This window comes from Oryx dammah, unplaced genomic scaffold (assembly GCF_014754425.2).
Source record: "Oryx dammah isolate SB20612 unplaced genomic scaffold, SCBI_Odam_1.1 HiC_scaffold_28, whole genome shotgun sequence".
Lineage (NCBI taxonomy): Eukaryota > Metazoa > Chordata > Mammalia > Artiodactyla > Bovidae > Oryx > Oryx dammah.
In genome coordinates this window covers 27,206,213-27,221,222 of record NW_024070212.1, presented here as the reverse complement: position 1 = coordinate 27,221,222, position 15,010 = coordinate 27,206,213, and the positions used below count along the sequence as shown (strand labels likewise).

The window sequence follows — 15,010 nt, the reverse complement described above, 5'->3', positions numbered from 1 at the left end:
TGAAAAACATGCTAATGAGGCAGATTTGAAGGACAGAACCACACCATTTCCTGTATGTAGTCAGTATTGCTAAGCACTGATTAAACACTGTTCCTTTCAGTTGCACGCACACACTGGAAAACAGATGACAATTAGGTCTCATTACTGAAAGTGAAAGTGAAGTTGCTCAGTCATGTCTGACTCTTTGCGACCCCATGGACTATAGCCCACCAGGCTCCTCCATCCATGGAATTTTCCAGGCAAGGGTAATGCAATGGGTTGCTATTTCCTTCTACAGGTTTCAATTATTAAATTCATGATATTTTCTAGTATGTGGGCTGTGGTGTTTCTTTTGTACTATTAATAAAAGTAGATTTTGCTTATCAAGAATCACTTGAATTCTGAACAGTATTTGGCATTTAAAGGAATCTTAATGGTTAAGAATGTTTCAAGTCTACATTTGAATCTTGGATTCTGTTTGAATAACCTCCTTGTGTACCTGCCTATCTATAAAATGAAGTACAACTGGAAATGGAGATTTTACAATAACTAGAAAGGACCCAGCTTTCTAGTTCTCCTACTTATTTTTGTCTCTCAGTTCAGTTCAGTCGCTCAGTTGTGTCTGACTCTTTGCGACCCCGTGGACTGCAGCACAACAGGCCTCCCTGTCCATCAACAACTCCTGGAGTTTACTCAAACTCATGTCCATTGAGTCAGTGATGCCATCCAACCATCTCATCCTCTGTTGTCCCCTTCTCCTCCTGCCTTCAATCTTTTCCAACTGCTGCTGCTGCTGCTAAGTCGCCTCAGTCGTGTTCGACTCTGTGCAGCCCCACAGATGGCAGCCCACCAGGCTCCACCATCCCTGGGATTCTTCAGGCAAGAACACTGGAGTGGGTTGCCGTTTCCTTCTCCAATGCATGAAAGTGAAAAGTGAAAGTGAAGTCGCTCAGTAAGTGTCCGACTCTTTGTGACCCCATGGACTGAAGCCTACCAGGCTCCTCCGTCCATGGGATTTTCCAGGCAAGAGTACTGGAGTGGGTTGCCATTGCCTTCTCCGTCTTTCCCAGCATCCAGGATTTTCCAATGACTCAGTTCTTTGCATCAGTTGGCCAAAGTATTGGAGTTTCAGCTTCAGCATCAGTCCTTCCAATGAACACCCAGGACTGATCTCCTTTAGGATAGACTGGTTTGATCCCTTGGCAGTCCAAGGGACTCTCAAGAGTCTTCTCCAACACCACAGTTCAAAAGCATCAATTCTTCAGCACTCAGCTTTCTTTATAGTCCATCTCTCACATCCATATATGACTACTGGAAAAACCATAGCTTTGACTAGATGGACCTTTGTTGGCAAAGTAATGTCTCTGCTTTTCAATATATCATCTAGGTTGGTCATAACTTTCCTTCCAAGGAGTAAGCGTCTTTTAATTTCATGGCTGCAGTCACCATCTGCAGTCAGTTTGGAGCCCCCCAAAATATAGTCTGTCATTGTTTCCCCATCTATTTGCCATGAAGTGATGGGACCAGATGCCATGATCTTAGTTTTCTGAATGTTGAGTTTTAAGCCAACTTTTTCACTCTCCTCTTTCACTTTCATCAAGAGGCTCTTTAGTTCTTCTTCACTTTCTGTCATAAGGGTGGTGTCATCTGCATATCTGAGTTTATTGATTTTTCTCCCGGCAATCTTGATTCTAGCTTGTGCTTCTTCCAGCCCAGCGTTTCTCATGTTGTACTCTGCATATAAGTTAAATAAGCAGGGTGACAATATATAGTCTTGATGTATACAGTCTTTCCCTATTTGGAACCAGTCTGTTGCTCCATGTCCAGTTCTAACTGTTGCTTCCTCACCTGCATACAGATTTCTCAAGAGGTAGGTCAGGTGGTCTGGTATTTCCATCTTTTGAAGAATTTTCCATAGTTTGTTGTGATCCACACAATCAAAGGCTTTGGCATAGTCAATAAATCCAAAGTAGATGTTTTTCTGGAACTTTCTTGCTTTTTCAATGATCCAACAGATGTTGGCAATTTGATCTCTGGTTCCTCTGCCTTTTCTAAATCCAGCTTGAACATCTGAAAGTTCACGGTTCACATACTGTTGAAGCCAGGCTTGGAGAATTTTGAGCATTACTTTGCTAGCGTGTGAGACGAGTGCATTTGTGCAGTAGTCTGAACATTCTTTGGCATTGCTTTTCCTTGGGATTGGAATGAAAACTGACCTTTTCCAGTCCTGTGGTCACTGCTGAGTTTTCCAAATTTGCTGGCATATTGAGTGCAGCACGTCACAGCATCATCTTTTAGGATTTGAAATAGCTCCACTGGAATTCTATCACCTCCACTAGCTTTGTTGTAGTGATGCTTCCTAAGGCTCACTTGACTTCACATTCCAGGATGTCTGGCTCTAGGTGAGTGATCATATCATTGTGATTATCTGGGTCATGAAGATCTTTTTTCTATAGTTTTTCTGTGTATTCCTGCCACCTCTTCTTAATATCTTCTGCTTCTGTTAGGTCCATATCATTTCTGTCCTTTATTGTGCCCATTTTGCATGAAATGTTCCCTTGGTATCTCTAATTTTCTTGAAGAGATCTCTAGTCTTTCTCATTGGATTGTTTTCCTCCATTTCTCTGCATTGATCACTGAGGAAGGCTTTCTTATCTCTCCTTGCTATTCTTTGGAACTCTGTATTCAAATGGGTGTATCTTTCCTTTACTCCTTTGCCTCTCACTTCTCTTCTTTTCACAGCTATTTGTAAGGCCTCCTCAGACAACTATTTTGCCTTTCTTTTTCTTGGGAATGGTCCTGATCCCCTCCTTCTGTACAATGTCTTGAACCTCCATCCATATTTCTTCAGGCACTCTATTGGATCTAATCCCTTGAATTGATTTCTCACTTTCACTGTATAATCATAAGGGATTTGGTTTAGGTCATACCTGAATGGTCTAGTGGTTTTCCCTATTTTCTTCAATTTAAGTCTGAATTTGGCAATAAGGAGTTCATGGTCTGAGCCACAGTTGGCCCCCAGTCTTTTTTTGCTGACTGTAGAGAGCTTCTCCATCTTTGGTGCAAAGAATATAATCAAGCTGATTTTGGTATTGACCATCTGGTGATGTCCATGTGTAGAGTCTTCTCTTGTGTTGCTGGAAGAGGGCATTTGCTATGACCAGTGCGTTCTCTTGGCAAAACTCTATTAGCCTTTGCTCTGCTTCATTCTGTACTCCAAGACCAAATTTGCCTGTTACTCCAGGTATTTCTTGACTTCCTACTTTTGCATTCCAGTCTCCTATAATGAAAAGGACATCTTTTTTGGGTGTTAGTTCTAGAAGGTCTTGTAGGTCTTCATAGAACCGTTCTACTTCAGCTTCTTCAGCATTATTTGTCTCTATAGGATTCTCAAGTTGTAAATAGCTCCTCCTCTGTACTCAGTACATCCTTTTATTTATCACATTTGCCTCTTCTACCAGATTTTTCTTTGAAAACACTCAATTTTGTTGTCAATTTGTTTGACATTCTCAAACTCATGTCCTTAGAAGTTATCTGGGATGATTATTAAAATACAAATTCCTAGATTCCATCCTCCAACTTCTATTTTAAGTTAGTGAACCACATTTTGAGGAACACTGAAATAGACTTTCAATGTTTGAATCAAATTATGCATATGATACTAATAAAAGTTCACGGACAGAGGAGCTTGGTGGGCTACAGTCAATGGGGTCACAAAGAGTCAGATATAACTAATGACTAACACACAATAAAGGTAGGTATCAATAATACTTAATTTTTAAGATATTTCCAAACTGTTTTAATTTTACATTTTGACTTGTAATCATGTAACTTATGATTTCTAACTATGAGGACATCTCTAACACCATTTCAGGAATAACTAGTTCTGGTTATACTAACTATAATGTGATAATTAGGAAATATTTATGAAAAGCCCTAATTGACAGTTTTCTATATAAGTGAAAATAAACCTTTGCACTTTCTAATAATTTGACTCATTACTGAGTTATATTAGCTGTTATTCTCAAAATGAGATTTTTATTAGAAAAGGTAAGTTTGTACTAAAATTTGGAAACCAGTCAAATTCCTTCATCAACTGCAAAGTAAACTTTCATATACAAACCAAAGTCAAGATCATTCTTTCTCCTCTTTAACTACACACTATTTTCATAGTATTAACACCAGCTAGGCTCTATATTATACAGGGTCTTGAGAGGTGTTGAGACTCAAGCTTCAAGTTTTTGATTTGCCAAGGGAAAAGTTAGCATTTAGATTTATCCTGATATCTGAGATGTAAAGAACTCTACAAACATCTCTAAAGGGACATAGAGCAAATAAAGAGACACTATGTTATATTTAATGGGTCATTTGATTTATCATTTTCACCAAAAACTGGCCATGACAGCTAACAAATGGCATTTTTCTGCCTCCTGAATGGAACTGTGGGACACGGTGGCACTTAGGGCATACACTTCAAGGCAAATAAATGATCAGACTAAAAATTTACATACTGTTAGGAAATGAGATAAGAACATCCACACTTTGGGTGGAAATGTTCGTCAAATTGTTTGCAAATTTGACAAATTAAAAAATGACATATACCAATTCGTTATAGCCTACCACTGTAGGCAAAGTCTGTTAGTATTACTGGGATCAGATGCTTTTAGGATATCTTGGATAAATTCTGTTGTTTTAATTGGTGTTAATTCTTTATGGCATTAGAAAAGTTTACACCACTCAAAGCACTAAGAAAAATCTTTCTAATGATGTGTCTGTCCCATGCAGTATAATGCTTAGGGTAACTGGGAAATATTGACAGATTTAGCATTCATTATTTCAATTATTTGGTGGCAAACCTAAATTGATAGTATTACATGAGTAATTTATAAATTTGAAATATGAGTAAACTGAGATGGGGGAATGAAATGACAAGTAAGCCTAGCTGATCACTTAGCATTTGACTCTCAACACAGCTTTCAGAAATGAAATAAACTCTCATTAAGTGATAAAACTTTGCTTCCTTGTGAAAAGTAGATCTAAAAAAAAAGCCAACTACTAGTACCAGTGATGAAAGACATCCAAACAAGTGATGGTTCTTAATTACAAATGGTTCTTAATTATAAGTTATATATAAATTAAACTGTAGGATATAGTACCTTTAACTATGATGTGAATAAACCTATTACATATTCTTCACACTGGATAAACTATCCAAGTTGAAGATTTCCAAGTAGGACAAGACTGAAAAATTGACTAATAATATCAAACAGAATAAATAAAATTTACTTTCAGCATCTGAACTAAGCACATATATGTGCATACACATACACAGGACAAATTTTTCAACATTCTTTGAACAATATGATGATTATACTATCACTGGACAAAAACAGTTGACTTACTTTCAAGTATATTTTGTGGGGACTAGCAATAGGTTCTCTCAAGAGTAAAGACACCAGGTCATAAGGTGCCAACTCTTAGCACCAGAGAGACTTAAAACTTCATAAAAGGTGAATGATGTTACAAATTAGAGAATCTATGTTACAAATTAGAGAATATGCCAATCAACTTCTGTGGAGTTGCATTATTTTTCTCCAATGGAAAAACATCCAGGTTTATGCCAAATAGACTTAAAAAGATAATCTGTGTTTAAGATTTTTTAGAATTGCAATTTATAATCTGATATAAAACTGCTGGCTTATAACAAAATGCTATAAGTTTCAGAGATATGAAAGAACAAAAATGAACTGAAAACACAATTTATATAAATCAAGGTCCCAGAAATGAAAATTAGTCTCTTACAGAAACGAATAGTGAAACTCAGTGTGTATTTTTACTAACACACCTTAAAACTATTTTGTGGACAGCCACTTTCGACTGCAAATTGTAAACTGCCACTTGATACATTTAATCAACATTAAATCAAGTCTGAGGCAAGACACTGAACGCACAATACTCGAATAGCATTAATAACTTCCTTCCTTGATAAACAACCTCCAGGCATTATTCAGAAGTTGAATTATTTGATGGCTTGGGAAGCAGTGTCCACTGAGCTTTCCTTCCTGACCTGAAGAGACTCACTGCTGATGGATAACAATTCTCGAAGTTCCTTATTTTCAAGCTGGGAAATAAAAAAAAAAGTGTATGTTCATTTCAGGTATTCTGTCAAACTGTATCAGAACCCATTGTTTGCGGCTTGAAACAGAAAGTATTTTACTTTTAAAAGTTTTAAAGAAACAAAAGAACTGAGAAGTTCCTAAAACTCTACTTATTTATTCAGCTACAAGATATTTACGGAGTAATTTCCACATGCCACGTGTTAAGACTACACATGAAAAAAACAGGGTCCCGCTCCACTAGAGGAATTCACTGCTTGTCAAAATCTTTATGATTCCCACAAGTTTTACTAGTGTTTCTTCTATCTTTCAAATCCCTAATAATATTTTCATTCTGCTTAACCTTCTCTCCTAGATGTCCTATAGTTTTGGAGAAAGCAAGGAAAGGGGGAAAATAATTACTGGGCACATAGCCAGGTTCCGCATGGGTGTCTTACATATATTATCTCATACAATATGCAGGGGAGGCACGGTTGTCTACATCCATGTTCTCTTTGCGATGAGGACACTGGCTCCCAAAAGCCCAAAAACCTGCCCATATTCAGAGAACCTGCATGTGGTACTGCTGGTCTCAATCTGATGCCCACATTTTTTCCACTTAAAGTATTAAGTAAGACTTGTCTCACATTTCCTTAGGGCTGTTTCCATAACTGAAGTAAATTAGGGATGGCATAGACAAGGTCATTCTATCATTTTAACTAACTCCTATCCTAATTGGGTCTTTGCCACTCCCCTTGATTTCCAGATACGGCAATTTGCGCTCTTCATCCTTATTCTCTCTGCAGGAAATTCTGGTAAACCACAGCATTCTCAGGTTTCACCAAGACATACCCTGTATCTCTCTCCTCGCATTTACATACCATTTCATACCAAAAAAAGTTATTAGTCTTTTGCTATCATTAGACTCTGAGGAGGGACCCTGTCTTTTTCTCTCTGGTAATTTTCAAAGGGCCCACGGCAGAACTTGTAATAAGGAACATTCAAATCATCTATTGTAATGTTTCTCTTTAACAACTGTATGGGCCCACTAACGCTCCAGGCCTTTCTTTGTAAATTATTCCCATTTTAATCAAAACATTACATGAAAACAGCTTTTTAAAAAAATCAAGACTTTAAAATAAAAATTGATTTTTAAAAAAATCAAAACTAAAAGACCTGTAAAATAGTCTGCAGTCCCTTGGCTTTGTTTCCCAAAGGCAACCACTTTTAATATTTTTATCTACTTCTTTAGGTGTTTACTTCCATAATTCTAAATAATATGTCTTGTACTGCTATTTCCTGATCAAGTTTAAACAGTATCTATTTGAGTTCTTTTTACAGCAAATGAGTGACTTTAGCTCACCTGAAATCTGTCCCTTCCACTCCCTTTACCCTCTCAGTATGATATATCAATTTCTAGCCAATAAGCATTTTCATTGTTTGCTTCTGATTACATTTCCTTTCTTCAAAAGGGTATGGAGGATGTTTTAATTTTAAATCAGACCACAAAGGAAACATCAATATACTGCAGTGATATATAATGATGTCATACCTTTCAGACTCTGAAAACTCCCTTAGATATTGTGAACTTAAAATAGCAATAATCTTACCTCTAATTGTGCTAGTTTTTCCTGAATCTTACAAAATTGGTCATCATCCATTTGAACTGCTTTCCTCATCACTTCTCCCATTTCACAGATTCTGTCAATCTGATTCTCAATTTCCTGTGAAGGTATTCAGAATAAAAAAGTGAAAAAGTCATTTTTTTAAAGCAGATATGAAGTTCATGAGAACATGTGTATTATGATGTTAAAAATTCATTTAATCTGTGGTACAGAGGTTACAGTAATTTCACTACAACCTAAGTCCTCAGATGTAAAGCCATAATAAACTTATCTTGTGATATTCACAGATAATTCATTTTCAGAAGATTGACTCTAGTCTAATCATCCACTAGATGTTGGACACTATCTCTAAATGGCTGTTTAACTTAAACTTAAATACTTTTATTGGCAGGAAGCTTGCCACATTCCAAGGTACCTTATTCTATCTTTGGACATATCTCTTAGCAAGCTTTTCATATAAGCTAAATTCTATCTTCTTCAAGGATCAGGTTTTTCTCCTTTGGACCACAGATGAAAGTCATTCACGTATTTAAAAGATCCCTGTTCCCTATGACCTTAGTTAAACTTATTAAAATGCTTTCAATAGAATCTAAGATGAAACTTATCTTCCATAAATTCCACTGCAGCAAATAGTGAGGTGTCAATCTATTAATTTAGGATTAAATAATACAGTACATGCAAACGTACAAAGACAAGTCTAAAGCACTCTACAAACTTAAGAACAATTACTGCATCTCCCAAATTAAACCATAAGCAACGAGAGCATAGAAACTACGCCTTTTTTTTTTTAACCGTACTTCTCTCTCCGAAAAACATAGTATGATGCTATGTTTACTGATCCCCCTGCTATGTGACAAGTACTATGTTAGGGATAAAAGATAAATTCACACTCCTTACAAGCAAGGAGCTTACAGTTTAGTGAAACGTACCATAATAACAACTCAAGTATTTACTGAATACCTTTAACACTAACAGGCTTCCCTTGTGGCTCAGCTGGTAAAGAATCTGCCTGCAATCCAGGAGACCTGGGTTCAATCCCTAGATTGGGAAGATCCCCTGGAAAAGGGAAAGATTACCCACTCCAGTATTCTGGCCTGGAGAATTCCATGAACTGTATAGTCCATGGGGTCCCAAAGAATCAGACATGACTGAGTGACTTTCATTTTCACTTTAATGGTAACTGACATTGTTCAGTGGAAAAACGTAGTGTTCATTAACATCTTGAAGAGAGATCTTGGTGGAGGGATGAACTTGAGTCTTACTCAGATAAAAGGCCCTTTACCCCCTTTTTTCTACTCATATCTTTACAAAGCTATACTAAAACCTACAGCAAATGTGGTAAACATGAAAGGAAAACAAGTTTACTTAAAGCAAGCACATGATCTGAAACAATGTCAAGATTTCAATTCATTTAGAATTTATCCATCAAAGTTTCTTACGGCAGAGTGAGACTGGTGAGCTTTCAGGACCGGTTCAGCATCCGCTGCTTTTTTAGCAACCATTAATTGTAACATCTGTTTTCGGTATTTGCTCATGATGAGTTCCAAAGCATCCTGGTGTTCCTCCAAGGAAACCCATAGCTCTATCAAAAAACAAAATAACTTGGCAGTGATGTCTGAGATACCTCCTAAAGCCAAACTCAAACAGCTGGATTTTATGACATGCATGAAATATTATGAACCCAAAGATGTAAATTGGTGTTTAAGTCCACAAAACTCAACAGTCATGGTCTATGCGAAAAATATCTTTCCAGGCAGCAGCAGCAAAATCTGGTAGAATCAACATGGGATGTGGCATCAGAAGACATGAGTTTAAGTTCAATTCTGGGAATTACTAGATTACTACTGTTAAATCATGTAACCTCTCTGAGCCTATCTGCCTTGTAATAATAAAAACCTGGCTTGTCTACTTCAAAATGAACATATGAGAATACATATATGCATTGCATGATATATATGAAAGCCCTCTGTAAATTTATATACAAATAACTATTCATACTACTATCATTAACAATATATTCACCAAGCCCAAGAATATACACCCGAGGATTAAATTTAGCTCTTCCACCTTGCATAAGAACATAAAAATCCCTTCAATCTTAGCTTTAATGTTTATTTCAATATTTAAACTTTAAATCTTAAGCCCTTGAGGATATTAACTCTTCCGTTATGCAACCCTCCATCTCCAGACACCTAACAAGCCATGCAATAATAATTCAACTCTACTAAGCACCTCTTGGATAAGCTGCGTTTAAATACAAAATCAGTCAGATGACCTTGAAAAGAGTAATGTGATAAACTTTACTGCTACTGGGTCATCACAGGCTATGGCAATCCACTCCATTATTCTTGCCTGGAGAATCCCACGGATAGAAGAGCCTGGCAGGTTACAGTCCATGGGGTCGCAAGAGTTGGACACGACTTAGTGACTAAATCACCACCACAGCATGTGCACTTTTGTGACCTGCCGTTTTTGCAAGACCTTTTGAAATATTACTGGATATGAGAAAATCATTACACACAAAAAGGCCTGACTAACCTCTGTTTTCCTGCTGCAAGTCTCTAATCTGTGTATTCTCTTGGGACAGCAGAATGTGAGGTTTGTATTTGGACATGTCCTTTATATCGGATGCATCCTCTTGATACTGGACAAACAAGAGACAAACTAATCGCTCCGTAAACAGAACAGCCGCAGATGCAACTGAAGAGGTAGGAGGCAGAACTCCAGGACAGCACTGGCAGTCCCGACCCCACAGAAAGGTCTCACAGCCACCCTCTGGGACCAGGGAAAAACTCCAAGCCGAGTTTCCACTTGACCTCATCTTCCACCCTTCAAGTGCCCAGAACCCGAGGGCACGGGCCCATACCCTCTGCCTGACCTGGTCCGGAAGGGCTGTCCCCGCCTCCCGCATAGCGGCTACCCGCCGGTGCAGAGCCGCCGACTGATCCACCAGTGACTCGGCGGCCGCATCATGCTCCCTCAGCCTCTCCAGTAGAGTCTTAGCGTCTGTCAGGATCTTCTCGATGGTGCAGCTCATAGCGGCCCCAGGACCGCAGTCAGAACACCGCTTACCAGCGCCAAGGACTCAGCGCGTCCCTGAGCGAGTCTCAGCTTTACAGACGTCACTTCCGGGTACGTTTAAAAGGAGCCCCGGCGGCACCCGAGATATGCGCTTGCGCAGTGGCAGCCTCCGTGGCTGGTGACCGTCTTTAACCTGTGGCTTCCTCGCGTCCTCGCCCTGGGCAAGGGCCCCAGAGGCCTGCCCTTGCCACGCCTTTGGTTTCCTGTTTCCACTGCCTGGTGGTCAAGTTGTGTTAAGGCTGGGCTAGTCTTGAGTTTCTCCTGTTCCTACTGGTTTTGATTGATGTGGATTGTTCTTATCACCGTTTAAAAATTTTTTTCTTTTAATGTGGTAAACACGCTTTAAATTTATCATCTTAACCAATAGTATTAAGTACATTTAAGTTGTTGTGCAGTCATCACTATCATTCATCTGCAGAATTCTTTTCATTTTGCAAAACTGAAGTTAGACTTTTAACTCCTTGGACTGCAAGGAGATCAAATCAGTCAATCCTAAAGGAAACCAGCCCTGACTATTCATTGGAATGACTGATGATGAAGCTCAAGCTCAAGTACTTTGGCCACCTGATGCTAAGAACCGATTCACTGAAAAAGACTCTGATGCTCAGAAAGGTTGAGGGCGGGAGGAGAAGGGGGTGACAGAGGATAAGATGGTTGGATAGCTTCACTGATTCAGTGAACATGAATTTGAGCAAACTCTGGGTGATGGTGAAGGACTGGAAAGCCTGGTGTGCTGCAGTCTGTGGGGTTGCAAAGAGTGGAAAGCTACTTAGCAACTAAACACAACAGCATTAGACTTTTAACTCCTTATTCTGCCTTCCTCCCAGCCCTTGGCAACCACTCCTCTACTTTCTATCTCTATGAATTTAACTACATTAGATACCTCATACAAGTGAAATCATAGAAATCATAATTGTCATTTTTGTGAATGGCTTATTTCACTTGGCATAATGTCCTCAAGGTTCCTCCATGCAAGCAGAAATTCCTTTCTTGTTAAGACCGACTAATATTCATATATATGTGTGTGCATATGTATAGGCTTCCATGGTGTCTCAGTGGTAAAGAATCTGCCTGCCAGTGAAGGAGACTTCATGTTCTCTCCCTGGGTCAGGAAGATCCCATGGAGGAGGAACTGGCAACCCACTCCACTATTCTTGCCTGGAGAATCCCATGGATAGAGGAGCCTGGTGGGCTACAACCCATGGGGTCACAAAGAGTTGGACATGACTCAACAATGACAGCTACTGATGGACCCTTGGGTAGCCTTCATCTTTTCGCTGTTGTAAATAATGCTGTTATGAACACATGTATAAATATCTGTTTGAATCCCTCCGTTAAATTCTTCTGAGAGTATATCCAGAAGTGGAATCACTGGGACATGTGTTAATTCTATTTTAAAATTTTTGAGGAATGACCAAACTGTTTTCCACAGTGGCTGCATCATTTTACATTTTTACCAACAGTACATAAGAGTTTCAATTTCTTCACATCTTTGCATACACTTGTTATTTTCTGTTTTCTTCAATAGCCATTTTAATGGGTGTGACGTAGAGTCATTGTTTGCTTACTTATCTTTTTCTATTTTAGCTCAATTATTAAGTGAAAATAAATATAACCAGAACAGCAATGAGCTGTGCTATTGTATTGATTTATGTTTACCTTGTCAAGCTTGTGTGTCAAGCTTTGTTCTTTTTCATTGATTATTACTGTAAATATTTTTGAAAAGTCTTGTTTCAGGCACTATTTAGTGTCTGGAAATACAGGAGAGAATGACACAAAGTCTTGACCCTTAGGGAGTTTATATTCTAATGGGTGAAAGTGTTCAAACTCTTATAAATAGTTGAAGGTAATAACAGAATTAGGAACCCAGTGAAAGGGCAAGAGTGCCATGACAGTAGTGAGAGGTCAGAGAAGGGGGTTGGAGAGGAGAATTGACTTTTTACCTTTGTATTCTCAGTATATTCTGGAACAAAATCTTCCTACCACACCTCCTATAGATAATATGGCTGGCCCACTTACCCCACCGTTGCAGAATTTGCAAACAATATTTTAATATATTCTTTTACTAAAACCACAATTCCATGCAATTTGTGCTCTCCTACACTTTCCCTCACCATCTGAACCACAGCCTTACAGGACATTTACCTTATGCAAAGGTGAGGTGCTAAGTATGCACAACAGTCAGCGGCCCATAGGAGAGACAATCTAGGGGAATTCTATAATTCTCTTTTTGCTACACTCATACAATCTGTTCCTAATGAAATCTGGAAGAAGACTTTTTAGGTCTATTCAAAAGCCACAAAAGTACTTAATCAACACTTTTGAATTCTACCTCTTATTATTCTATCCTGTGGAAGGTTTTTCCTATTACCCCTCTCTGCTCTGCCTAGATCTTGTCCTTCCCCACTTTTTCCTGACCTGGGAAACCAAAGTTTGGAAGATATTCTTGCTTTTTGCTTCTATAGGGCTTCCCAGGTGGCGCTAGTGGTAAAGAACCTGCCTGCCAATGCAGGAGACTTTAGGGACACAGTATGGATCCCTGGATCTAGAAGATGCCCTGGAGGAGGGCATGGCAACCCATTCCAGTATTCTTGCCTGGAGAATCCCATGGATAGAGGAGCTTGGTGGAACATGGGGTCCCACAGAGTCAGACACTACTGAAGTGACTTAGTAACACAGCATAGCATCATAACCATCTCTAACACCCGGTCTGTAGAAAGAATTATATCATAATTGCTATCAGTATTGACAGTAACACTGATGTTTATTAAGTGCTTACTCTGCACCTGTCAATATTCTAAGGACTTTATAGTGGTTCAGTTTTATAATCCTCACAATTACCACATGTTAGATTTCCTCTGTGAAAGTGTGAAAGTATTAGTTGCTCTGTTGTGTCTGACTCTTTGTGACCCCATGAACTATATAGCCTGCCAGTCTACTCTGTCCAGGGAATTCTCCACTCAAGAATACTGGAGTGGGTAGAAGATCCTTCTCCAGGGGATCTTCCCGACCCAAGGATTGAACCTGGGTCTCCTGACTTGCAGGCAGATTCTTTTACCTTCTGAGTCACCTAGTAACCCTAGATTTCCTTTAAACAATGCAGTATGCGTCAGAGAGCTTTAGTGTTATCTAGCGAGCACAAACTTTTCTTTTCAGATTTGACCACTTTCCCTAAATCAGCTTTTGATTATACAAGTTCATAATTCCTTATTCAAAACCTTGGGACATGTTTTCTGAGATTCAGAAAACTTAATACTTTAGAAAAGTATATATCCATATACTGTATATCACTTAACACTAGGGTTTGAATGAATTATGTGTATCTTTTGCACATATATTGCATTTTAATAAAACTGCCTACAGTTAAAAGTTTTCTTGATATTTCCAGTCTTATGCTTCTCTACGACATAATATAATTATTATTTTTCTTTAGGACTATGCATGTTTTTCTTATAAGTATTTCCTTATAAGAACTTCGGAGGACAGTCCACAACAGGAGCATGAAGGTCTGAAATTCTTTTCACTATTACCTGGAGGAAAGGTGTGTAAAAAGAAACTGGACTGCATCTGACATAACAGTGTCTGAGTAGAACAGTCTGTGAACCACACATGGTCCTAGTTAAGACTGAATGAGTCAGACTTTGGAAACTATATTGTCAACTATTATGGACTGATTTTCTGGAGCCAGGGTCCATATCATACTTAGCATGGTGGGAAACAGAAGATCGTTTCTGAATTCAATCCTTGTTCCCACTATCAATCATCCTTAAGGAGAAAATGTGGCCCCTAGGTAGAGGTCAACCTTTTCTCTGGCTGGGTCTGAGAAAGAGTGAGAGCTCATGGCTTGGAAAGGAAAAGATGATGCTAAAGTGACCCCTGATTTTGAGAGGACAGCTGCCATTCTACAACTCTGGCCACAGAGGGATAAATGAGAGAGATCACTGGTAGGAAACACTCTGGCATAAAGTATTGCCAGTAGATTCTAGGGCAATGATAACTAAAATTTTGTTTTCCATGATCATCTTTTCCAGTGTTACAGTCCCTTTTATCTTTGGGTCAGTAGTTAAATTTATGAACATTTCATGTAAAGATGGGGTCGATAAAGGACAGAAATGGTATGGACCTAACAGAGGCAGAAGATATTAAGAAGAGGTGGCAGGAATACACAGAAGAACTATACAAAAAAGATCTCCATGACCAAGATAATCACGATGGTGTCATCACTCACCT

General features: G+C 38.7%; 1 protein-coding gene across 2 annotated transcripts; it reads right to left on the bottom strand.

Annotated features, from left to right (window-relative positions):
* Positions 1-5,241: 5,241 nt before the first annotated feature.
* SIKE1 (suppressor of IKBKE 1) lies at positions 5,242-10,833 on the bottom strand. 2 transcript variants are annotated; one of them, XM_040230973.1, is made up of 5 exons: positions 10,578-10,833; positions 10,238-10,343; positions 9,139-9,281; positions 7,685-7,798; positions 5,242-6,100 (listed from the first exon to the last, which is right to left on the bottom strand). In XM_040230973.1, the coding sequence occupies exons 1-5, from the start codon at positions 10,734-10,736 to the stop codon at positions 5,999-6,001; spliced, it is 624 nt and encodes a 207-aa protein (XP_040086907.1). In that variant the 5' UTR covers positions 10,737-10,833; the 3' UTR covers positions 5,242-5,998. The 2 variants fall into 2 exon arrangements, with proteins under 2 accessions (XP_040086907.1, XP_040086906.1); XM_040230972.1 differs by having other exon boundaries at positions 10,238-10,826.
* Between the last annotated feature and the right edge of the window lie 4,177 nt (positions 10,834-15,010).

What these genes read in the sequence shown, in the direction of transcription:
- SIKE1 (XM_040230972.1), bottom strand. Translation starts at nt 10,736, where the DNA reads ATGAGCTGCACCATCGAGAAGATCCTGACAGACGCTAAGACTCTACTG. An exon ending in CTTGCAGCAGGAAAACAGAG is followed by an intron (nt 9,282 to 10,237) that starts GTTAGTCAGGCC and finishes GTTTTTTGATAG; the next exon opens with AGCTATGGGTTTCCTTGGAG. An exon ending in CTCACCAGTCTCACTCTGCC is followed by an intron (nt 7,799 to 9,138) that starts GTAAGAAACTTT and finishes ATACCTTCACAG; the next exon opens with GAAATTGAGAATCAGATTGA.